The following is a 24,461-nucleotide window of genomic DNA, read 5'->3' as shown; positions in this document are numbered from 1 at the left end:
AGAGAGGAGGTGGGAGAAACAATCAACTGATTAAGGGTGAACACTTTGCAATTAAGATGTTAGAAATCACTGTTGGGACTTGCTGCTTCGTAGGTTTTCATCCGCAGATGCACCTGATTTTTTTTTTACTCCAATGCCACAGCGTGGAAGTCTTGGAGTAATAAAACAATATATTCTCTATTTTAAAGCTGCAATATGTAACTTATTCCAATTTTAGCAACTAGGAAATGACGGTGCAATTTCTGCATAGTGCACCTTTTAATAATTAAGTCTTTCTTTAATTAGCTTTGTGGTTGCAATCCTGCAACTAGACTGTGACATGACATATCACTTAGAGCCCAGAGCCTTTACGCATACCTGAATTATGCATTCATTGGAGTCACGGGTTGAATATGCACAAGTCTGTTTCGAAGTCTATCCAATTGCCTGTACTGTGTATATCAAATTGCAAGTTTCTGCACCTTTTGTAATTTGTTTTGTATTTAAAGTCATGATGAATGGCTTTCCCAAATGAATTATTGTCGGGAACTCTGGCCCTAGGCAACAGCAGTGACTAGGGTCTGGGATGAATGACGGACTCTCTTGGTAACTTCAAAAAGGGAAAAAAATCTCATTCAGGGGTGGAGCCTCAGACAGACAACTCTCCCAACAAATCACCAGGCGTGCTGGAACGTTGCGATCCGATACCAAAGTTTGCCGGTATAAAGCAGTGATATTAGTGAAGGTAGTTGACGCAAACTAGCCACTTGTGAAAGCTTGTGTAAACCGGAACATTGATACATTGAGGGGGGCAACCTGTCTGTCTATGGAGAAGTCTAATGAATAGGTAATAGGACTATTATTCACACATGGCATGAGAAAGGTGAAGACAAGCCACATAGTTCACTCTCATTATCACTGTGTAGAGGAGGAGAGTAATTACTGCCGTCTTCACAGACTTTGAATGAACCCGAGCTTTCACAACTGTCATAACACAGTCACTTCGATTATAAACACATTGGATCATTTCACCATGACATTTATTTTTATGTTCATCAGTACTTTTCCATGCGTAATGTAATTGATCGAATCATGTCATGATATTAGTATAATACAGGAAGGCACAATTTATAGTCCAATATTAACAAGGGGGGGATTGGGGGGAAATTATTTTCAATTTTGCAATATTTAGCAATAATTGTAAAAGTCTGATAGCAGCAGTTGTGATGTGTGGGTGTGCTAAGATGGGGAGAATGGAGAGCAGGTGGGCAGATCAGTTCAAGTGTTCAGCAGTCTGATGGCTTGTTGATACCAACAGGCTCAGAGACAGTTTCTATCAGACCTCATGTTCTGACACCATCTTCCTGATGGTAAGGGAATGAACAGCTTGTGGCTGGGAGGTGTGTGTGTGGGGTTTTTGATCATGTCGCGGGCCTTCCCTCTGCCACTCTTTCTAGTAGATGTCCTGGATGGGTGGGAGCACATCCCATTTATATTGTGTTATATTGACTACTATTGTGTTTTCCTGATATCTCTCTTGCTCAAGTAGCGGTGCCATTTGTAAAAAATAAATACATTAAAAAGTGTTATACACGTAGAACGGTGTAAAACCAAGTGACGGAAGAGGTTTATACAGCCGTTTTTATTTTACTGGGCAGAGGTCTTTATAGAGCCACTGAAGTATGTCGTTACTGTGAACCAGGGAGAGGAGGAGGATGACGAGGAGAGGAGGAGTGTCCCGTGGGAGGCTGTAAGTGTTTACAGGATTTCTCAGTGATGTGGAGAGCTCCCCTGCCTCGTCCATGCCCCCTCTAATCAGACAGGCAGATACCCACCGCTAGCTGGGGAGAGCTTCCTTACAGCCTGATTTAATGAACCTGTTTACTCCTCATCAGCAGACTGCAGGAGGCTACACACTCCACATGGGCCACACGTCTGAAGATCACAGAGGGAGTGCGAGAGAGAGACTCGTGGAAAGGGAGAATGCAGCTAAACTCTGCGGTTCCCTCAGCAACCCACTGTGAAATGTATAGTAGTGCCTGTCTCCAAAGGTCTCTATCTATCTGTATGGATAACCTCTCCACCCCACTCCCCTCTGTATCTGCTACCCACAGTGGGACTATTGATCAAAGCAGCCTCTCTGTGGATGAGATTATCGCTCCTTTCCGTGAAAAGTGCATCTGCCTGCATGATGGCCGATTTTTAAAGGCCCATGTGGTGTGTTGAGTTTTCTTTGTGTGCCTTCCATTTTGCCACACTTAGGCTTATCACAGTTCGATGTTGGATTTCCATGGGCGGTATGAAGCAGACACTGCACGAGTGGAATAGGAATGTTGACTTAAGAGAAAAGGGCAGCACTCTACTCCAAAGATCTGTTTAATATCTCAATGGAATTGGAAGACACCATCCGAATTATCATGCTGTATTTTACAGTGGACAGAACATAAGTGCTTTTCACTTATTATGACAAGCATATTTCTATAGGGAGGAAGACACATTGGACCCTACGGGCATTTTTTTTTTCTGCCACCCTGGTAATGTTAGAAGACACGTTGAGAGGTTTAATTTAGTATTCTGTCTTGCATGCGATGTCTCACAATATATTCATTAATAACGGTAGAGATAGGGATCCCGGCTAAGTTATTCCATCCTTTTTCCTTCCTTCTTAGTGTTGTTGCTGAGTTCCCCCAGCCCTGAGCTAAACAGGGAACCCACACAGAGCCCAAGGGCTCATCACGACCATTTGTTCATGTACAATTAGCTTTTCTGCAGACTGGAGGTTGCTTCTAAAAGTGTAAAGTCATTTAGAATTAAATTGAAAAAAAAAAATCTGAATAATTGCTGCGGAGCTGAAGTGAAAAGAAAAAGCACTGACATATGTACAGTACCGGTCAAAAGTTTGGACACCAACTCATTCAAGGGTTTTTCTTTATTTTTTACTATTTTCTACATTGTAGAATTATAGTGAAGACATAAAAACTATGAAATAACACATGGAATCATGTAGTAAACAAAAAAGTGTTAAACATCTCTAAATATATTTGAGATATATTAGATTCTTCAAAGTAGCCATCCTTTGCCTTGACAGCTTTGCACACTCTTGGCATTTTCTCAACCAGATTCACCTGGAATGCGTTTCCAACATTCTTGAAGGAGTTCCCTCATATGCTGAGCACTTGTTGACAGCTTTTCCTTCACTCTGGGATCCAACTCATCCCAAACCATCTCAATTGGGTTGAGGTTGGGTGATTGTGGAGGCCAGGTCATCTGATGCAGCACTCAATCACTCTCCTTAATCAAATAGCCCTTACACAGCCTGGAGGTGTGTTGGGTCATTATCCTGTTGAAAATCAAATGATAGTCCCACTAAGCGCAAAACAGATGGCATGACGTATTGCTGCAGAATGCTGTGGTAGCCATGCTGATTAAGTGAGCCTTGAATTCTAAATAAATCACAGACAGTGTCACCAGCATAGCCCCCCCACACCATCACACCTCCTTCTCCAAGCTTCACGGTGGGAAACACACATGCAGAGATCATCCGTTCACCTACTCTGCGACTCACAAAGACATGGCCGCCAGGAAACCTAAAATCTCAAACTTGGACTCATCAAACCAAAGGACAGATTTCCACCGGTCTAATGTCCATTGCTTGTGTTTCTTGTCCCAAGCAAGTCTCTTCTTATTGGTTTCCTTTAGTAGTGGTTTCTTTGCAGCAATTTGACCATGAAGCCCTAATTCACACAGTCTCCTCTGAACAGCTAATGTTGAGATGTCTGTTACTTGAACTCTATGAAGCATTTATTTGGGCTGCAATTTTTGAGGATGGTAAAACTCTAATAAATGTATTCTCTGCAGCAGAGGTAACCCTGGGTCTTATGAGAGCTAGTTTCATCGTAGAGCTTGATGATTTTTGCGACTGCACTTGAAGAAACGTTCAAAGTTCTTGAAATGTTACTCATTGACTGACCTTCATGTCTTAAAGTAATGATTGACTGTCGTTTCTCTACGCATATTTGAGCTGTTCTTGCCATCATATGGACGTGTTCTTGGTCTTTTACCAAATAGGGCTATCTTCTGTATACCACCCCTACCGTGTAACAACACAACCGATTGGCTCAAATGCATTAAGAAGGAAATAAATTCGACAAATGTACTATTAACAAGGCACACCTGTTAATTGAAATGCATTCCAGGTGACTACTTAATGAATCTGGTTGAGGGCATACCAAATGTTCAAATCTGTTATCAAATCTATATTTATATTTGCTTCACACTTCAGTATGTGTTATTTCATAGTTTTGATATCTTCACTATTATTCTACAATGTAAAAAATACAGAAAAACCCTTGAATGAGTAGGTGTGTCCAAACTTTTGACTGATACTGAAAAGAAAACAGTGTTCATCTGTTTTTACTATTCACCATCTTTTCTCTCTCTCTGGCCATAGGGCCTACCAGTGTCACACTGTGAACTGACGTGTGATTGGACAGTACAATGCAGGAGATGTGATGAATATGATGAACAAACCTACTAATCCAGTGGCCTTGTGGTTAGTTTGTGTCCGCCCTGAGATTGGAAGTTTGGGAGTTAGATCCCCGGCTGAGTCATACCACATACTGTAAAAATGGCACCCGATCCATCTCTGCTTGGCACTCAGCATTAATGCGATATATTGGAGGTAAGGCCCTGCGATAGACTAGCATCCTGTCCAGGGGGTGTACTTGCACATCAAGCTGACTCACTCTACAGAAACAGGAGATAGGCTCCTGCTCCCATCAGCCGTTCCGGCTCCACAAGCAAAATCAACCTAACATTTTTTTTTACTGCACAGTCAAGGGTTGCTATAGCTTCTGTTTCTATACGGTTGGCTTCTGTTCTCTATTTTACACCTCTGCGAAAGTCACTGTAGGCCTCAGACGGTTCCATTTGTCTCTGGTTTTCTTTGGTTCTACTGGAGGAATGGCTCCCAGTGAATAATAACATACTTTCTTTCTCTCATTATATTTTCAGATTTGTTCCTCACAACCCAAGTTGGCAATGGTCTGGGCTTCGAGACGTGGATTAATAAGGTACGACACAATCACATTTCGGTGTACAATGACAATCTACAGTCAGTGAAAACATGGGCAGAGTTTAGTTGGGGAAGCAGGAAGCCTAGTGGTTAAGAGCATTGGGCCAGTATAACCAAAAGGTAGTTCGAATCTCCAAGCAGACGAGGTGAAAGATCTGCCGACGTGCCCTTGAGCAAGGCACATAATCCAAATTGCTGCTGTAAATTGCTTGGATAAGAGTATCTGCTAAATGACAAACATGTAAATGTAGTTGTTTCTCTCACAGCACAGTCATTTCAGAGAGACTTTCTTTTTGGTAGATTTTATTCAGCGCTTCCACTGATGTGGTAGTTTGCATTCTGCAAGTGCATTGGTACAGTCAGTTCAGGTTTTTTAGGGTATTTCAAATTCAGGATGCAGAGGCTCACGAAGCACAGGCAGGTCACCCGCCTTTTGTGAAGAAGAAGAGGAGGAGGGAAGGATTGAGGTTGGAGGGATATGGAAAATGTGACTGAGGGATAGGAAGGAGGACAAAATGGATGAAAACAGTGGGATAGGGGAGAATTTCTTTGGTGCAGTATTGCAGATGGACCCTGTTCACCTACTGCTGAGTTTGACCTCTCCAGTGCTGCAACTGGTCTGTCTTTGAGCTAGAGGGAACCTTTCTGACAGTGCTTTAATAATCTATTTTTATGGAGGTAATCTCCCCTGTGTTCCCCGGGCCATGCTGCTTTACCTCAGCCTGTAGGGACACTGCACAGTGCATCAGCCAAAGACAGTCCAGCAGGGGATAATTGGGTTGGGTGATTAAAAGCAGAGGTGTGTTCACCAAATCCTTCATCCAGCCGGTTTACCCGTTCCTGTTGTTGGTGTTCTTTTTGTTTCTAGAACGTATTTTGGGAGGACGAGGCGTTTGCTTTTTGGGTTGATGGTGGAATGCACCAGTGATTGGTGGCAGAGTTATTGAAGTGTGTCCATGAGTTAATTCACAGACGCAACACACACACACGCGCGCGCACACACACACACACACACACACACACACACACACACACACACACACACACACACACACACACACACACACACACACACACACACACACACACACACACACACACACACACACACACACACACACACACACACACACACACACACACACACACACACACACACACCAGAGACTCATTTCCTGGTTTCCTGGGTAAGACCCCAGTGATTCCTGGCTGCTGCCTTTACTGGGCTGTCTTTCGTTTAACAGCTGCAGGTAACAGGCCAGTGCTTTCGCCCATTTCAACACTTCATTTTAATGACTTTCTTTCTGAAGACTCCCCGGGCATCCTTCTGCTCTTCTCTCTGATTACGCAAGAACAGCCTTTTGTTTGTGGAGGATGGAAAGGCAGAGGGGATGCTTTTCATTGGCTAATACCAAGCCATGGGCAACCCCTTTACTTTAATACCTGATATGATCTGTCAATTCACCAGCTGAAGGAGCCATTCCTGCTAAACAATCATGCAGGGAATGCATTAGCTGTTTGATACGTTTTCTCAGTAGTCGCAGTAAAGTGGATTCGAAAAGTGCGCCGTTGCATTAGAGACACGCCAAATGCACAGTGTGTAAACGTGAACCTGCTGCCGTAGTCTGGATCTTCACACTTCAATCAGCGCTTCTCACTCAATCAGAAATGCGACACGACAGATTTAATCAGGAACGGCTCCCGTGCCTCAAATGCTCAATTAGTAGGCCACCACCAGTCAATCACAAAGACTTAGATCAGCCCCTACTATACTCTAGAGATGGTTAACACCGAAAATCATATGATTTTATTTTTTTTGGGGGGGGGGGTTTGTTGGTATTTTACTCCCTTTTTACGATCTTGTCTCATCGCTGCAACTCCCCAACGGGCTCGGGAAGTGAAGGTCGAGTCACCCGTCCTCCGAAACATGACCTGCCAAACCCAGAAGCCTGCCGCACCAATGTGTTGGAGGAAACACCGTTCAACTGACAACTGAGGTCAGCCTGCAGGTGCCCGGCCCGCCACAAGGAGTCGCTAGAGCGTGATGAGCCAAGTTAAGCCCCTCCGGCCAAACCCTCCCCTAACCTGGACGACGCCAGGCCATTTGTGTCCCTATGGGACTCCCGATCACGGCCGGTTGCGACACAGCCCGGCAACAAACCCAGGTCTGTAGTGACGCCTCTAGCACTGCGATGCAGTGCCTTAGACCACTGCACCACTCGGGATGCCCCCACAACTCAATCTTCTTGTTTTTAAAGCACGCCCGCAATCCACGAGTCAGTCACACACACACACACATTCGCACATGGACACACTCAATCAAAACGCACTCAGTCAGAGCATCTCTGTGTGTTCCGAACAGATTTAACCATAACCGTTCTCCAAACACACCATCATCGGTGCTCCATGAGTCAACCCCAGACTCAATCAGATGATCACCGTGTAACATAACACAGACCCAAATCAGCAGAGCCACACTGCAGAGCGGTGCGTCCTGCCATGCCGTAGCTGCTCGGTAGGTAGGTAGGTAATGACTGACGGAGAGAGAGAGATGCGTGATGGATGGGCAGGCGGGAGACACTCACATGCTCGCTCAGTCTGAAAAGCTGCCTACTTTTTGTCTGAATGCCAGGTAATAAATAAGCACAAGCAGAAAGGAAAAATCGTGAAAAAATGTGATGTTTTTTTTGTTTACTCTCTTCTCCCTGAAAATATTCCCAGATGCCATAAATCAGTAATGGGTTGCTCGGTAGGACTCCTCTTTCCTACCGGGCCGGGTTCTCATCTGCTGCTCCAGAAGGGAGAAGGAGATAAGGAGAGCGGAAGAGTTTTACAGCCCCCCCAATATCTCCCCCTTTTTTCTGTTTTTGTACCAAATACACGATTCATTATGCCACATCGTGTAGAGTCACGGAGCAGGGAGGGAAGTCCTGCTGCGTTCACATTATGGTATCAAAACTAAAGCAACTCCTGTTTGAGAAAAAGTATTTGACGTTATCTTTTCGGGACCTCACATTCTAAGGGGCCATATGTTTGCTTTGCAAGAAGCCAGAAGAACCTACGACTGTGCCGTGTGTATCCCAGCCTGCTAGTGTGTTTCTATATGTAGCTCGCTGCATGCTTTTTTTGGGTGCAGCGTGTTCCCTCTGGCTGGAGTGTAAAGGCCAGAGGGTCTTCTACATGGTAACAGGAGTGTTCCTGCTCTCTTGGGGCCTTGTGTCAGGGTCCGCTGAGAGCTCTGTGTTAATGAATGCCACTATGTGGGTCACTGGACACCGGTCCCCCAAGAGCCCAGAGTCTAGAGAGGACCCACACACACGCTGATACTCCTGCCATATTCATATACAGTAAAGAGAAACCTTTTGTATAGAGAGACTATTCCAGCTTGAGTCTCAAAGCACAGCTATGTTATTTGCTTTGCTACTGTTCCACTGTCTCCCCTGTCACCCGAGTCCCGTCACCTACTCTGCCTGCTCACACAATTAAAGCAGCCCCTTACTAATGGATGGTCAAAGTACCATGCCATTTGACCTTTCACTCTATCCATCATTCAGTTTTTCAATGTACAGTAGCCAACTGTATCTACGTTTTAATTTGAACGTTCCTTTTTTTTCAGGATGGGAACTTCACCAAAACCCAGCCCGGAAGTATACCAGAAAATGTCAAGAAAGTTGGCCAGTCTTCTTTTGTCGACTTTAGTGAGTTCTCTTTCCGTGTTTTCTCATTCGGTCTTTTAAACTCCCAGTTCCATCGTTGCTCTTTCGCAGTATCAGGAATTGTTGGTGTCTGTCTTCAAAGGCCCCTAAACGTAACTGTCTGTGCTCCTTCGGGATGACATTTTCAAACATCTCTGATCTAATAGGATTTCCCAGACAGAGAGAGCACAGAGTTTCCCAACAATCCTATCTTGTTAGAATGTCTCAGCTTTACTCATTGTTCAGAAGTTTGTTGGCTTGGGCGTTGAAGTAAAAATTCAGTCCCAGTAGATGAGTCGTAATCTTAAAGTTGAAGTAGGTCCAAAATCAGATTGGATTTCTAGATGGGACACAGGGTTCTAATCAATTCCATATCATAAAGCCTCATATCCACTCTAAGTAAACTATTTGTTACATTTTGACTGGATGAAACACACAAACAAACAAATACATACATAAAATATTGATCTTGGCAATGATGTGTAACAGTCAGGAGTGTCATAAAATATTTAGAGTACAAATTTCCTCATCCCAAAAATCAAATGTTTCTTGAGCCCAGGGAAATACCAAGGGAAATTACCTATGTGGTTTTCTGTGTCTATTTAATTCCCTATTTCTGACGGACTTGGCCTTTTTGTTCAAATGTCAAGCTTATCTGAGCAAACTTTTTCTTCTTTAATCATCTTTTCACTTTATCACTATGGAAATGTCACTTCAAGCTGTTACCATGGTTAGGGAAGGTTAAGAGGAGGATGCTCAAAGACTTTCCTTAAAGATTCAGGGGGATATATCTTGTCAACGCTGTTAAACTTTCAGGCTCTGGAGGTTAATCAGGACCGACGGGAATCGGAGGAACGCGTCAATGCTTTTGCCCCCGTTTGTTTTATGTGACGCGTCACTGTTTTGATCAGCTGTGCACATGTGTAGGTGATGCCGTTTAAATGGAAAAAGGATGACGAATGAATGAAGACGGACTGACCATTCATAGTGGTCAGTCCGTCTTCAGAGTATGGCTCTGATGTTGGAGCTCCCAATTACTCTGTGTTGCCTCTCTCGTTGCCTTCTATTAACCCCTCGGAATTCATTATATTTTCCATATTTGTCTGCGCTTGCTTTCTCTTGGCCCTTGTCACTGCATCATGCCAGGCAGGCAGGAGAACCGGGGCATAAGCCAGCACACGCCTGTAACACCTGCAACGGGTTTAAAGAGCTTAATTGCACTGATCTACAAAGCACGTTATCCTTGATTTCACTTTTGTTCCCGGAGTCGACAGAGCTTTTGGTGCCGATTTTTAATATCAGCATCTAATTAAAAGACAAATATTGGATTCAGAGCACCTGTTCTGTGGAGATGGGGGGGGGGATATCACCTCCAGGAGAGGAATGAACGAGAAGGAGACTGGGCGCTTCAAAGACTAAAATGATTTCAATGTGCGAGAAAAAGAAAGGAAAAAGCAGCACAGAAAAGCTGGATGTGTGCAGATAGAACACAGACAGGGGGAGGTGGAGCTGGGAGAGGGGGGGAAATGGAGATGGAGAGGGAGGAATAGAGATGGAGCTGGGAGAGGGAGGAATAGAGATGGAGTTGGGAGAGGGAGGAATAGAGATGGAGCTGGGAGAGGGAGGAATAGAGGGAGATGGAGGAATAGAGAGATGGAGCTGGGAGAGGGATGAATAGAACGAGGCAGATGGAGCTGAGAGAGAGGGAGATAGGAAAGCGAAGAGCGTGACGCGTCTGCTTGATATCGGAGTGGGAGTTATTCTGATCACACTCCAAGCTTTCAATTTCCACATACACCTCAGTGATAGATGGCGGATACAGGAGAGACCTTCCTCCTAAACCTCTTCTCCAACACACACCATCTCTATCGCCTTACTCACTACATCAACAATTCATCCATAAAATGAATCTAGACGCTTTCAAATGGTGATAATGTAATGATGGGCTGTTTCAATTTTACATTCATTGTGTGATTTTTCAGTGTTACCAACTAAGGTTAGCCTTTCTTCCAAAGACTCTTTAGTCAGGCGTGTCAAACTCATTCCATTGAGGGCCTACAGATTTTAGTTTTTTTTTTCTCCTTTCAGTTAAGACCTAGACAACCAGGTGAAGGGAGTTCCTTACTAATGATTGACCTTAATTCAGCAATCAAGTAGAAGGTTTAAGGGAAAACCCGCAGACGCTCTGTCCTCCGTGGAATGAGTTTGACACACGCATTAGAATGACTCCACGAGAATGTCTGACGTAAACCACAGTTTAACGGCTGCATCCGCCGGTGCGGCGCTTCCGTCACACTGTAGCCACGCCACCGGAGTCTTAATGCGTGCACAACATACGCCAGACAAAACATTCCCGTCCGCCTTATCGTAACCGTAATTGCATTTCTCAAAGCGACAGCGCCCGATGCGTAAGTCATTGATGGAGACTGCACAGCGAAGGACCACCGGAGGAGTTGACTGCTGGTAATGCAGGTAGAGGAATTACGTCGATGACGTGACGAGAGTACTTCTGAGGTGACGACTTTTTTCCTCCGTCGGTGTCTTAACAGTGACAGCTCTGTGGTAGAACTACAGGGGTCCATGTGCAGAGAGTCTTCTCAGGTAATGCTTTTGAAATATGAATGGTGTATTTGTGATGGTCCCCCCCTCTCTCCGAGGCAGTATTTATTATTTTGTTCATCTCTGGTGTGATATTTCTCTGACGTTGTCGAGGTACACTTCATCTTCTCTGCCTCTTTTTCTCTGAGAGCAGTGTTGGAGAGGCAAACTAGTGACACGTTATTCTTAGCTTTTGCATTGTCGTGAGGAAGTCTGAAATACTTCATGGTCGTCCTCGAGGATAACACCTTGTACATTATTTTCTCTTTAATCGGCGCGCACCAACACACACACAAATAAAATGTGTCCAACTTTTCACATTGACACACAGAGAGAGCCTCCTTCCCAAGTCTGGTTGCATGACAGGGTCCAGATCAGATTACAGACTGGGGTGTTGTAATGTGTCTGGCTGCGGGCTGGTTCCCTGGGCCAGGGGAATACAGGAAGTGTGGAGAGTGTGTAATCTCTGGGTTTCTCTGCAGGCCCGGCCTCTGATTTACATTGTTATCGGTCCTGTGTTGTATCCTATGAATGCCAATGGGGTTGTCACCCTGCATCAGAGCTTCACCAGGCACTGCGGTTTCCCTCTCTCTTTCTTCTCCTCCTCCTATCTCTCCCTCTCTCTCTCTGTGTCTTTTCCTTCTCCCACTCTGTCGGAATAATAATGTGCTTCATCAGTGGAAGCCAGTGCCATCCTACTAGTCTGACAGTAAACATCAGTGGATGATAACACAGAAAAGACTGACAAGCTCGCTCCGATTTGTGAAACTGTTTTAGTCTCTATCATTCACCTTTTACCTCACTCCCATCTCTCATCTCTCTCCCTACCTACCTACCTGTCTCTCTCTCTTTCCTCAATGCTCTGATGAAATGTTTTTACTCCTCCATCCGTTGTTCTGTCTCTGTTCATTTCAGTTTTTTCCCATCATCCTGCTTTTTGTTGCTCCTTGTTTTATTCATGTCTTTCTCTTTTTTTCTTCCAGATGGAGATGGGTTCCAGGACCACCTTCTTCCAGTGTGTCTGGACGATGCATGCCACAGGAGTGCCATCTACCTTTCTAAGCCCGGGGAACCTGAGGTACAGTACTCCTCCATTGAATCCTGAATCTTCTTTCAGACATGAGCATCTTGGTCATGTTGAAAACACCAGGGGTCCTTTTAGAAGAGCTGCTGAGTGACACAGCCAATACCTGCATCACCCCCCATCTCTTAATTTCAGAACCACTCTCCCCAGTGACCACCCCCCTCATCCAGGAGATCGACAGCACATACTCATAAGTGGCAGGACAACAATGGAGAAAATGGTTTCATAGCCACTCCGAGACTAATGAGAGTCTTGCAGAGAAGATAACAGTCAGCACGGCTTTCACATTTTCCCCCACAAACGTCTGCTTTTGTGTGCCTGTCACAGACAATTATGATTTGAGCAGGGGGAGACTGAGGGAGAAGGAAAGGAGAAAGATGGCAGAACATATGTTGGCTTTTGTTTGGTTGTCATACTGTGCAGTTCTTCGCTGTCAAGAGATGAGGAGAATGGAAAAGTTTTCCATAGTTGATTCCATTAGCAATCCTCTAGCTCATTACTTCTACCTTTACTCGCTCAAAACTGTATCTCTCTCTCTCTTTCCTCTCACCACTGAGTTCCTGCTCGTTTTCTCTCAGCTAGCCTGTGTAGTTCCCTCTGACCTCAGGCTACGAGACATGATTGGATTAGAAGCTTGGTCGGAGGAGATGCTCTGTTCAATCAGTGTCTGGGATCTTTTGTCTGTGTAGGTACGCGTTCCGGTACGTTCCTGCAGGTGTGTATGCTTCTGTAGAGAGGTGCCTGTGTGTGCAGGAACATGGCTCCCCCCGCTTTCCCCTCCCACACTGATTGAGGCCATTTGATCTCGCGGTGTGTTTTTCCTATCACGCTAATCCGCTGCTCATTGACAGCGTAAACATGTAGCTTCACACTCATTAGACTGTTTACAGAGGCTGTCCATTATATTCACTCACACAGCATGTGTACACGCCCTCTGAATATGAGCACAGCACACTGGGTCTCATTAAATTGCTGCATGAGAAGGGATAGGCTATTTTCTCCTATAGGTGGAACTCCATACATCTACCTACCATATCCATCCAGAACCTATACCAATCCACCCCATATCCATGAAGTATTAGTTTCTCTTTTGAGTGTACAGTGCCTTTCAAAAGTATTCATCCCCCTTGGCATTTTTTCCTATTTTGTTGCATTACAACCTGTAATTTAAATGGATTTTTATTTGGACTTCATGTAATGGACATACACAAAATAGCCCAAATTGGTGAAGTGAAATGAAAAAAAAAAAAAATCTAAAAAGTACAAGTGGTGCGTGCATATGTATTCACCTCCTTTGCTATGAAGCCCCTAAATAAGATCTGGAGGAACCAATTACCTTCAGAAGTCATAGTTAATTAGATTGCACACAGGTGGGATTTATTTAAGTGTCACATGATCTGTCACATGATCTCAGTGTATATATACACACACATGTTCTGAAAGGCCCCAACACCACTAAGCAAGCGGCACCATGAAGACCAAGGAACTCTCCAAACAGGTCAGGGACAAAGTTGTGGAGAAGTACAGATCGGGGTTGGGTTATAATAAAAGAATTAAACACTTTGAACAGCCCATGGAGCACCATTAAATTCATTAAGAAATTGAAAGAATATGGCAACACAACAAACCTGCCAAGAGTGTCGCCCACCAAAACTCACAGACCAGGCAAGGAGGGTATTAATCAGAGAGGCAACAAAGAGACCAAAGATAACCCAGAAGGAGCTGCAAAGCTCCACAGCGGAGATTGGAGTGTGTCCATAGGACCAATTTAAGCCATACACTCCACAGAGCTGAGCTTTACAGATGAGTGGCCAGAAAAAAAGCCATTGCTTAAAGGAAAAAAAATAAGCAAACATGTTTGGTGTTTGCAAAAAGGCATGTGGGAGACTCCCCAAACATATGGAAGAAGGTACTCTGATCAGATGAGACTAAAATTGAGCTTTTTGGCCATGTCTGGCACACACCCAACACATCATTACCCTGAGGATCCACATCCCCACAGTGAAGCATGGTGGTAGCAGCATCATGCTGTGGGGATGTTTTTCCATCGGCAGGGACTAGGAAACTGGTCAGAATTGAAGGAATGATGGATGGCACTAAATATAGGGAAATTCTTGAGGGAAACCTGTTTCAGTGTTCCAGAGATTTGAGACTGGGTCTGAGGTTCACCTTCCAGCAGGACAATGACCCTAAGCATACTGCTAAAGCAACACTCAAGTGGTTTAAGGGGAAAGATTTAAATGTCTTGGGATGGCCTAGTCAAAGCCCAGACCTCAATCCAGTTGAGAATCTGTGGTATGACTTAAAGACTGCTGCACACCAGAGGAACCCATCCAACTTGAAGGAGCTGGAGCAGTTTTGCCTTGAAGAATGGGCAGAAATCCCAGTGGCTATATGTGCCAAGCTTATAGAGACATACCCCAAGAGACTTGCGGCTGTAATTGCTGCAAACGGTGGCTCTACAAAGTATTGACTTTAGGGGGGTGAATAGTTATGCACGCTCAAGTAAAGTTTTGTGTTATTTCTTGTTTTTTTTTCACAAAAAAAATATTTTGCATATTCAAAGTGGTAGGCATGTTGTGTAAATCAAATGATACAAACCCCCAAAAAATGTATTTTAATTCCAGGTTGTAAGGCAACAACATAGGAAAAATGCAAACGGGGTGAATACTTTCGCAAGCCACTGGGCATAATTTCACCCAGCCCTCTGTGTCCGTGGTTGGGGGAGGAGTCACGTGTCCCAGCTCCGACAGGATCCAGACATGTTAATGGAACCTATAGCCGGCCTTTCCTCCAGAGACTGGGATCCGTGGGCCGGGAGGTGGCCTAGAATTTGATTGTCCCTTAATCGGCGTGCCGGGAGGAAAGCCCATCCATAAAACATGGAGGGGAACAGCAGGTTGTCTGAGGAGGCATGAGTAAGCGCCCAGGGATGTGCAAGGAATTCCAATGTGCAGGGGAGGGAGAGTGGGGTACATGGGTTGGCCCGTACAGCTCCACCTCCCCTCCCCAGCCCAGAGCACCACACTGTTATTCATTTCATTTTCATGTACTGCTTATCCAAACCTTTGTCCCTAGGTTTGACAGTATCTGGAGCTGGTTGGATATTCTTTTGTATTTATTTTTGGGAGGAAGATAAATCATATATGTTCCTGAGCCGAGTGTGTGTGTGTACAGTATGTACAATGTTAGGTAGCCTACGTCTTCTTGATCTATTTGGATGGCCAGTCAATCATCTGAAGACTCACGACATGAGTGGGAACAGACAGTTGAGTTGAATCCCAGCCAAAGCCCACATCACTTGGTGCATATGAGAGTAGGAACAGGACATGGCCATTTTTTCCACCCCACCGCTTTAATATACACTGGCAAATTTCCAATGTGAAAGAGTCAGGCCATCAGTCTGAGACAGCCAGACACGGCACGGTAGCACCAGGTGACATCCACAGATAACCTCTGTCTTTGTGACATGCTGACATGTGGGTGTAGTCTGTCACCAGCTCTGCCTCCTCGAACTCTTTCTCTCTCATGGACACCTGTCCAATGTTTCGTTATTCATCACAGGGCAATGAATTACACACCTCTTGCATTTCCCCTATTCTGTAACCTTTTTTTCACATTTGTGTTAGAAGGAATTTTATCTTGGCCTCAATTGTTAACTTGTCAAATCTGACCTTATCTGCATCTCTAACTCGATCAGGAGAGAAATGTACGGAAGTCCATCATAGATTATATACATAATTTAAGTAAGGGATGAACGCTGACTTTCTATACATTACCTTGGAATGAATGGACGACGCACTAGGATGATGATTTTGCTGAGCCCCACTGTGGAGTAAATTTTTCCAAGGTAATATACAGAGTGGAGGGGTTTTATCCCACATATACAGTACCACAGATTCCAAAGAAAACAATACTAAAGCACACATTTCTGGTATAGAATAGAAATTACATGTTTTTATTTATATTTTCATTTTGATTAGTACATTTATACTTTTTTACCATCCCACCAGACCTAGTTGCTTGTCCGTTGCCAAAGACGTAATCCAGTCGTTTGTTCTTTTTATTCGGTTGCCATGATGGCCGGCAACGTTCTTATCCCTATAGCCAACTATAGCTAGCACAGTCACGTCAAACAGTGCAGCCAGAATAACAGCAGAGTAGCTGCATTTGCATAAGATGTTTTCTAGTGGAATTTATTTGGATACATCCATAACAATGAGCTGATGATTCACCATTTCACCTGGCAAAGAAAAGTTACTCACTGTTCATTACAGTACAGGAGATCACATTGCAAATGAAACACTAGGCGAAAAGCTAGCTAAATCGTTTGGTACTAGCAAATCTGCCAATATAACAACTGAATTCAACAATACCAGTTGCTGAAAACAGCTCGTGAAACTATACTGAACAAAAATATAAATGCAACAATTTCAAAGATTTTACTGAGGTACAGTTTGTATGAGGAAATCAGTCATTTGAAATAAATTCATTAGGCCCTAATCTATTGATTTAACATGAATGGGCAGGGGTACGTACAGCCATGGATGGGCCTTGAAGGGCATAGGCCCCACCCACTGGGGAACCAGGCACACCCACTGGGAGCCAGGCCCAGCCAATCAGAATGAGTTTCCCCCACAAAATGGCTTTATTACAGACAGAAATACTGTTGAACATGGATTATTGTGGCAAAGGAGAAATGCTTACTAACAGGGATATAACAAATGTATTCACAAAATCTGAGAGAAATTAGCTTTTTGTGCGTATGGAAAATGTCTGGGATCTTTTATTTCAGCTCATTTAACATGGGACCAACACTTTACATGTTGCGTTTATAAATTTGTTCAGTGTAGAAACATGTGGGAGGATTTGACAGCAGTGACATTTTACACGATGACTGCAGCATTGAGGACATTTACATGCACAGTAATAATTCGATATTAAACTGATTATGACAGTTGGCAGATTATGCAATAGTCATGTAAACACCTTACTCTGTTTATCTTAAATCGGTTTAAGATCAAACTCGAAGTCAGCATAAGCCGATTAAAACGCCTAGTTTTCTGAGCAGTCATTATTAGGACATGTAACCGTAATTGGCGTATTTGATCTGCACATGTGCTATCACCAGCCGAGCGAACCTCTTTAGCGCGAGTGAAGTGAGTTCGGAACAACTGAATGGCTGCGTTTCAAACTCATTGGGAGAAAAAAAAACACCCTCGTCCACTTACCCTTATGCATTTTGGGGAATCCATGTCATCATCTTGAACGTCGGTCCAAACAAGGGAATTTCGCAACAAAAACCCCTCGGCCCTTGTTTTTGACGGAGTTTGAAACGCCCCCCATAATTCAATTCGTGATTATTGTACATCCGATGAGAAAAGTCAACCGAAACTTAAAACCTCAACGTCAATATGGATAAATCAACATACACGTGTAAGTAAAAAGGTTAGAAATGGTGCTACTAATGCACATGATGGCACAAACACCTCTCATAAAAGTAATGATGTTTTTGTTTGGTTAGCTTTTGGAAATTGTGTAAATAAAACATTTTCCTTCATAAGTTCCAGGCGAACGTTAGTTAGCTAATTAATTTGCTAGCTATCATACAGTAGGTTTATATTAATAATTATATAGTTATTATAGGTAGACATGCAATCATAATTGACTGAAGCACATATTAAGTGCACAGAAGCCACACGTGGCAGAAAACACAATCGTCGCGGGATGAAGGAGTGACGAATTTCCGGGCAGGGCCTTCCATTTAAAAAAATCATTCCTTCCTCCTTCACCCCTAGCCCTGCAAGCGAATACTCGTGAGACGTCATTGGAAGTGTCCACTTAATTTGAGGGCTGAGGGGATAGGGTATCTTTTTGGGGGAATGTGACCAATGTTTACGTCATAGAAGTACTTACCACTTTCAAACTCAGGAACAGATATGCTTACCAAAAATAACATGGTCACTATGGTAGAGCGTTTATTTTCATTGACGTTTATCAGAGTGCCATCAGGTAGCCTGATTTCAGATGTAAACAGGATTATTTGGGAAATTGTTATTTTGGCAAAGCATGTAAACGTTTTAATCGAACTATTGCATTATTGTGGGCACCGTACTCATTGACGGATCACTCACCACGTTAGGTCATCAGATGCTGCAAAAACAAATTAATTCCAGTTAGCTACGTTTTTCCAACTGTCCCATATTTGGTTTTAATGCCAACTATAAAATTCCCCTTTAGCAAACCAGAAATGACTTCAACAACAATGTTGTATAAATTATAATAATAGTCTGCTTTCCATGGGAATTGAAAGAACAAAACAGCTGCGCGCTATATGCACTCTTGTGAATGAACTGGAATGGGCTTTGCAGTGATGAGTGTTATAGTTTTCCACTGCGGATCATAAAGCAGGGAGTTCATTAGAAATATGTTTTTACCATGTCCGCGGCGACGCCTGTGTTCTCTTGATATAATGGCACCTCGTCTGTCGTTCCCCGTGGCTTCTGAAATTTTATTTTCTTGTCCTAATGAGCCGTTATTCCTGCAGTGGTGAATCGATAGGAGTTTGAAACTGCTAACACTGTAGCCTTTTTTCGCTTTAGTAAACAATGTGACGACGAGAAGTGTGTGTGTGTGTGTGTGTTGTGCGCTGAGATTTCTCTGGGATTGATAAAATGACATTTGTTATGCCTGTCGCTTCCCTCTCACCATCAAACATTTTGAATTACATTGGAGGAGAAAACACCATATTTTTCCGATTTAATAAGATCGTGTATTTATGTCCCTGCACTGTCACCTCTTCCAGTGATATATGTATAATCAATTGACCTTTTGATCCAATGAATTTCAGAATTTAAGTGGGTTGTTTAAGGGCACTCCTATAAAAATCGAAACAAATGGTCACCTCTGAATGATTACATACACATAAGTAGTGTTTAACAACTTCATTTAAATAACATACGTTAGGCTTCATGCTCACCTCATTATTAAAATGTGCTTCGCTTCTCTGCCTGCCCTTCAAATTATCTCAAGGTTTTGTGACCTTATGAGTCTATTAATGCAGGCCTCGCTGACTGTACCACTCATATTACCTGAGTAATCATGCATGATCTCCTCTTCCACACACTGCACCTGCTGTATAATAATAATGCTGATGCCATCAACATGCACTCGATGTGTTGCGGGTCCTATTTTACTTTGGAATGTTTACTTTACCCACACCTCTTACAAGGTGGTGTCTGTCTCTTGCTCCTCTTTGCGTGTTGGCCTTGATTGAGGATGTCTAGTCGGCCTGGTGTTCAGAAGAACACACCCGTTTGAGTCGTTGTGATGTTTCTGGTAGTGACTCACTGCCTGATATAAACAATATTTTCAGATTTTAGTCAGTAAATGAGTTCGAAACATCCAAAACTGCTGTTAATGCTGTGTATGGGAAAAGTTTCTGTTTGTGGGGACATTACTATGTTTTTGCTTGAGTGGCACAACAAAGGCAAATACATGGTTGGTGTGTTTCCCCTAATGACCCATAAGAAATAATAATAATATTAATAGTAGCAACAAAAATGTTTAAATAAATGGAAATTCCCTAACGGTGTCAGTTAATTACTGAGAGGCTGGTTGTCTAGGATGACACTGATTGCCTCGCCTTTTCTGGTTCTTGCTTGATTAAGCTATGGGTTGATCCTCTGCATTCTGCACAGGCTGATCAACCCAATCAGGAGCGGTGAGGATCGGGAGACGCAAGGAGAATACCTTATGTGTGTTTTTAGAACATCCCGTCGGATCAAACCGGACCTAGATCTCTCCCCTCCAAACACCTGCAGCAAAAATGTACAATTCCTCTCATCTCCACCGTCACATCTCCACTCCTCTCCTTTGCTCCTCTGTCAGTCATGGTACAGACGAGAGCATGTGATGTGCCTTTTTTAAATGGGCCCGATCCGAAGAAGTGGTCTTTACCTTGAAGACCAGAACATGTCTTTTTCTTTGTTGCCATGTTAGCTTGTGGGTACCTGTAAGATGGACACACACCATGTGCAACTAGGCACTGGCTCCTCTGTGTGTCTATCCACAAACCTGAGACACTGAAGTGGAGTGCCTAGAGACTGACTCATGTGAATGGAGATGGAGCCATGATCCAGCAGGGTAATGAAGGATGATTGTCTCCATCCGTCAGAGGAGCACTGCCCCTCCCTTCCCTCCGACATGCAGCATAAATCTACTTTCTCTTCCAGGAGGGATCAGACCTATGGCAAAATGGCAGAGAGAGATCTCTGTAAAGACACTGGGACAATGGACGCACTTCTCCTGTCAAATCCAGGACCAGCAACCCGCCACCCCTCCCTTTTCCCCCCCAGTCAGTCACGCCTCTGTAGGCAGCTCTGGAACAGTTACAGCAGGCTTCAGCTCAGAAGACTGCCTTGCCACTGGGAGGCTCAGCCAGTCCTCCTGTTGGTATTCTGAACACATCCTCTCCTTCTCTTCCCCTCCTTCTCCTCTCTTCTCTTCTCTCTCCCTCCTAAAATTGGCATTAGAAAGGAAACAGAAAGCAGGACTCATCAAGCCGCAGGCCTGGAATATGATGTGCTGATGTGTCTTCGGCAATCTAGTGGGATTGTTGTGCAGGAAAGTATGTTAGTCTGGTAGGGATGGTTTGGGTTTGTTCAACTCCTGGAGTCACCCACTGCCTCACAGTACGACTGACCAGCTGGCACTCAGTCTGCCTGGCAGCTCCTTACGGTTATTTATAAACTTTGTCTGGATGTCTTCCATTGAAAAAGTGTCTGAAATCCCTTTAGTCAATGTACTCTTAGTCTTTGCTCTCTGTCTCTCTCGCTTGTTCTCTCTCTGCATTTATTTCTCCATCACCCCTCTCATAAGTATGTCTATGAATCAATGGGGAGGATTTGCATGTACAGTGGACAGCGTTGAGGTCTAAGAAACCTAGTAAATCTTCAGTCAGCAGAATGCTGATGATAGACTTCTGCTCCCCGGTGTAGACCAGCTGTGAGTAGAGCTGACGGTGAAGCAGCACTCCTAGCCAAGATGCAGTTCCTCTTTTTATTATCAGACTCAACGGTTGAGGATCCACTCGCCAGTGACCCAGCGTAATCCATTTTGTGGCACAATTGAGTGACGCAAGGTTATCTGTGCACTGCTGTGTCCAAGGTGAGCTTCATCCCAAGTTGCCATTAGCATAGTTTATGTTTGTTTGTTGCTAAGTGGCAGTTAAGCTCTAAAAATGTGTCGTGCTTTCAGAGTGCTTTTGGGAGCACTTCTAGAAGTGAGACACTGTGGATGTGCGTGCGTGGGCTCTGCAGATCCATTTAACGGTGCAGCGTTTGTTACCGCGTACTAATTAGCTAAAATACACCATTTTAGGTTTCATACCCCCCATTTCTACATAACCTGGCCAAAACAAATCATTAGGACTTATTTACATGGCTGTTTCAGTCATAACTTCTACTGAATTTAGATCATCATAGCCAATCATGAAACCCTCATTAAAGCCAGTCAGTATTCATCACACGCAAGCTGAATGATCATTCAACTTCGTCATGACCCGTCATGTTAATATCACTTGAAGGAAGTTGTCATTTGTTGTCATTTGTCGTCATTGAAGTTGTCATTTGTCGTCATGTTAATATCACTTGAAGGAAGTTGTCAAGTTGTCATAACCTTTCACATTTATTTAAAGTTATCGTTGTCGGCAGTCCCTGTGACAGGGAAGCGGCCAATCAACCTCTGCAGCCAATGACGCATCACTCAATTTTTTTTAACTCCCCGACCAGGCCTGCTAAAGACATGGGTCTGAGCTCGCCTCACTGGGACTTTAACCACCTGGGTGGGATTGTATGACAGGCTTTCCGGCCAAGAGCCCTAAGATGGAGATGCCATTTCAGCCTGCACAAATTGTACATAGCTCATACACATACTCACAATTGTTTCACCCACACTGTCCAGACAAAAACACTTGCCTCTCCCACGCGTCCCTCATCCCTAATGCATTCCCTGCTGGTGCAGCCGTACGTATCACACTGTCTTCCCTTGCCCTATCTTGTAGCGGCGCCAAATCAACAGGGTTATACATCAGAGCCTATGTGGTACTGATACAGCGCCGAGGTCTATCCCCTATAAATACTCACACAGGACTATACACTTTCCTCCGAGACACTTTCTTATGACCTCGACTCTCTCTTCTCTCTTCCTGCTGCTCTTTTCTCCATCTGTCAATATGTTGACTGTGTTTATGTATTCAGAGAGGGAGAACAGCCATATTAGCAGCCATTACCGCTACCCTCGTGGCGCTTCCTCTGGCGGATACAATGTGCAGAGATGCACCTGGCTTTTCCTGTTTAACATTCATGAATATTTAAACCCATGGCATCTGCATTCCCGCCTCCCCAGCGCTTTCCAATAATAGGTGGGCCTTGTGGAGACGAGGGGAAAACAGAGAGGCGTTCAGCTGCATAAAGAATAGCTCCTATCTCCGCTGCCCTCTCTTTTTAAAGCTCTTTGTCTAGTTCTCGTATTCACATCCGTCCATTCAGAAAACGGTTACTAATGATGGTATCTGAGGATGTCGCTCTGTGAGACTTGCCATTTTTAGCAGTGGATGCAACACTCTATTGCGGAATCTTCCTTGTATTTGATTCACTATTCGTTACGTGTTCAGTGACTAATTCAATATTTACATTTTAGTCATTTAGCAGGCGCTCTTACCCTTAGCGACTTACAGTCGTGAGTGCGTACATTTTTGTAAATATGATTTCATGTGAAATTTACCCACAGTAAGTATGATTTTTGTACATTCACATTCTATTATGATGAACATCAGTCACTGTCAGAGAGAAATAGGCTCCCAGGGTTTATTGACTACTCAGTCGAGCTGTCAGGGGTGGAATATGTGTTGATAGAGCTATGCGGGAGCGAGTGTGTGTGCGTGTGTGTGTGTGTGTGTGTGTATATATATATATCTCTTTCACTGCAATATTTATCATGGTACTGTATAATCAAGGGAGGTCAAGGATGGGCCACATATTCACAGTAGGTTTCACAGTGATATATCTCATTTCTGCAGCTCTTTTCAAATCCAAAATATGTTCTGATGGAAAATGACAGTTTTATTGCTGGGAACAGGAAGGAAGAAATTCCCTCTGTCCTAGCACTTATTTCTATCTTTTGACTTGTGGCATTAATGGCGATGATTCAGCAACCCTACTGAGCCCCGCTCTCACCGCGATGTCATTTCTGCTAAATACACCAGCAGTTAATAATAGTCCATGTTGTTTCATTTTCTTTTCGTTCCGAGTCTCATTCCGGTGTAGTATATCATCAATGAGCTGAACCAGCATCGTTGTTTTCTCTCCGGTTGCAGTGGGTGCCAGTCCTGACCGATTTCCAGAGGAGGGAGACTCTCTGGGGCTTCGTGCCCCCCCAGACCACCCCTCCTGCTGGGGAGCTCCACAACGCCATCGCTCTGCACCTAGGAGACTACAACATGGACGGCTTCCCTGACGCCCTGGTCATCCTGCGCAATACTAGCGGGAGGTGAGTGGCACACTGACCCATAGGAAAAATGTATTAGGGGAGAGGTCTCATGCCAGGTCAAATTAGGCTCTGTTAGATAAGAATACATTGGTAATCTCCACGACTTTCAATTATCTATTTTATGTTCACTGACCCAAAATGCTTTTTGCATTAGATTAGTTTACAGACAGTATGATTATACGTTGAAGGCCAATATTATGTGTCAATATCCATATAAAACATGTCATTCTAACCTTGAATGGCTTTAGATTTAAATAGATTAGAGGAATGAATGTTCAGTGATGAAGTGAAAATCCCTGGTCACACTTCAGCATGGGGACATGACCTATAAGAGCCAAAGTTAGCAGTAGTCTTTAAAACGCTCCTGACCCTGGGATGGGGTGGCACGGTCCGAGGGGACAGAGAGCAGGAAGAGGATGTGTGGATTATCAGCAGCCCATAGATTGAGATAAGATATCAGTCAGGACAGGGCCCAAGCTAG

At 44.0% G+C, this 24,461-nt stretch overlaps 1 protein-coding gene across 2 annotated transcripts in view; it reads left to right on the top strand.

Annotated features, from left to right (window-relative positions):
* LOC124035859 (T-cell immunomodulatory protein-like) overlaps positions 1-24,461 on the top strand; it is a 114,358-nt gene that overhangs the window by 16,425 nt on the left and 73,472 nt on the right. For both annotated transcript variants that reach the window (XM_046349656.1, XM_046349657.1), the window contains exons 7-10: positions 4,993-5,051; positions 8,670-8,751; positions 12,330-12,424; positions 23,808-23,980. In XM_046349656.1, the coding sequence (XP_046205612.1) occupies positions 4,993-5,051; positions 8,670-8,751; positions 12,330-12,424; positions 23,808-23,980 (409 nt within the window). The remainder of the gene's footprint in view (positions 1-4,992; positions 5,052-8,669; positions 8,752-12,329; positions 12,425-23,807; positions 23,981-24,461) is intronic.

Source organism: Oncorhynchus gorbuscha, linkage group LG05 (genome assembly GCF_021184085.1).
Source record: "Oncorhynchus gorbuscha isolate QuinsamMale2020 ecotype Even-year linkage group LG05, OgorEven_v1.0, whole genome shotgun sequence".
In the NCBI taxonomy this organism is placed as follows: Eukaryota; Metazoa; Chordata; class Actinopteri; order Salmoniformes; family Salmonidae; genus Oncorhynchus; species Oncorhynchus gorbuscha.
Note: the sequence above shows the minus strand (reverse complement) of the source record. Positions and strands in the feature narration are given on the sequence as shown.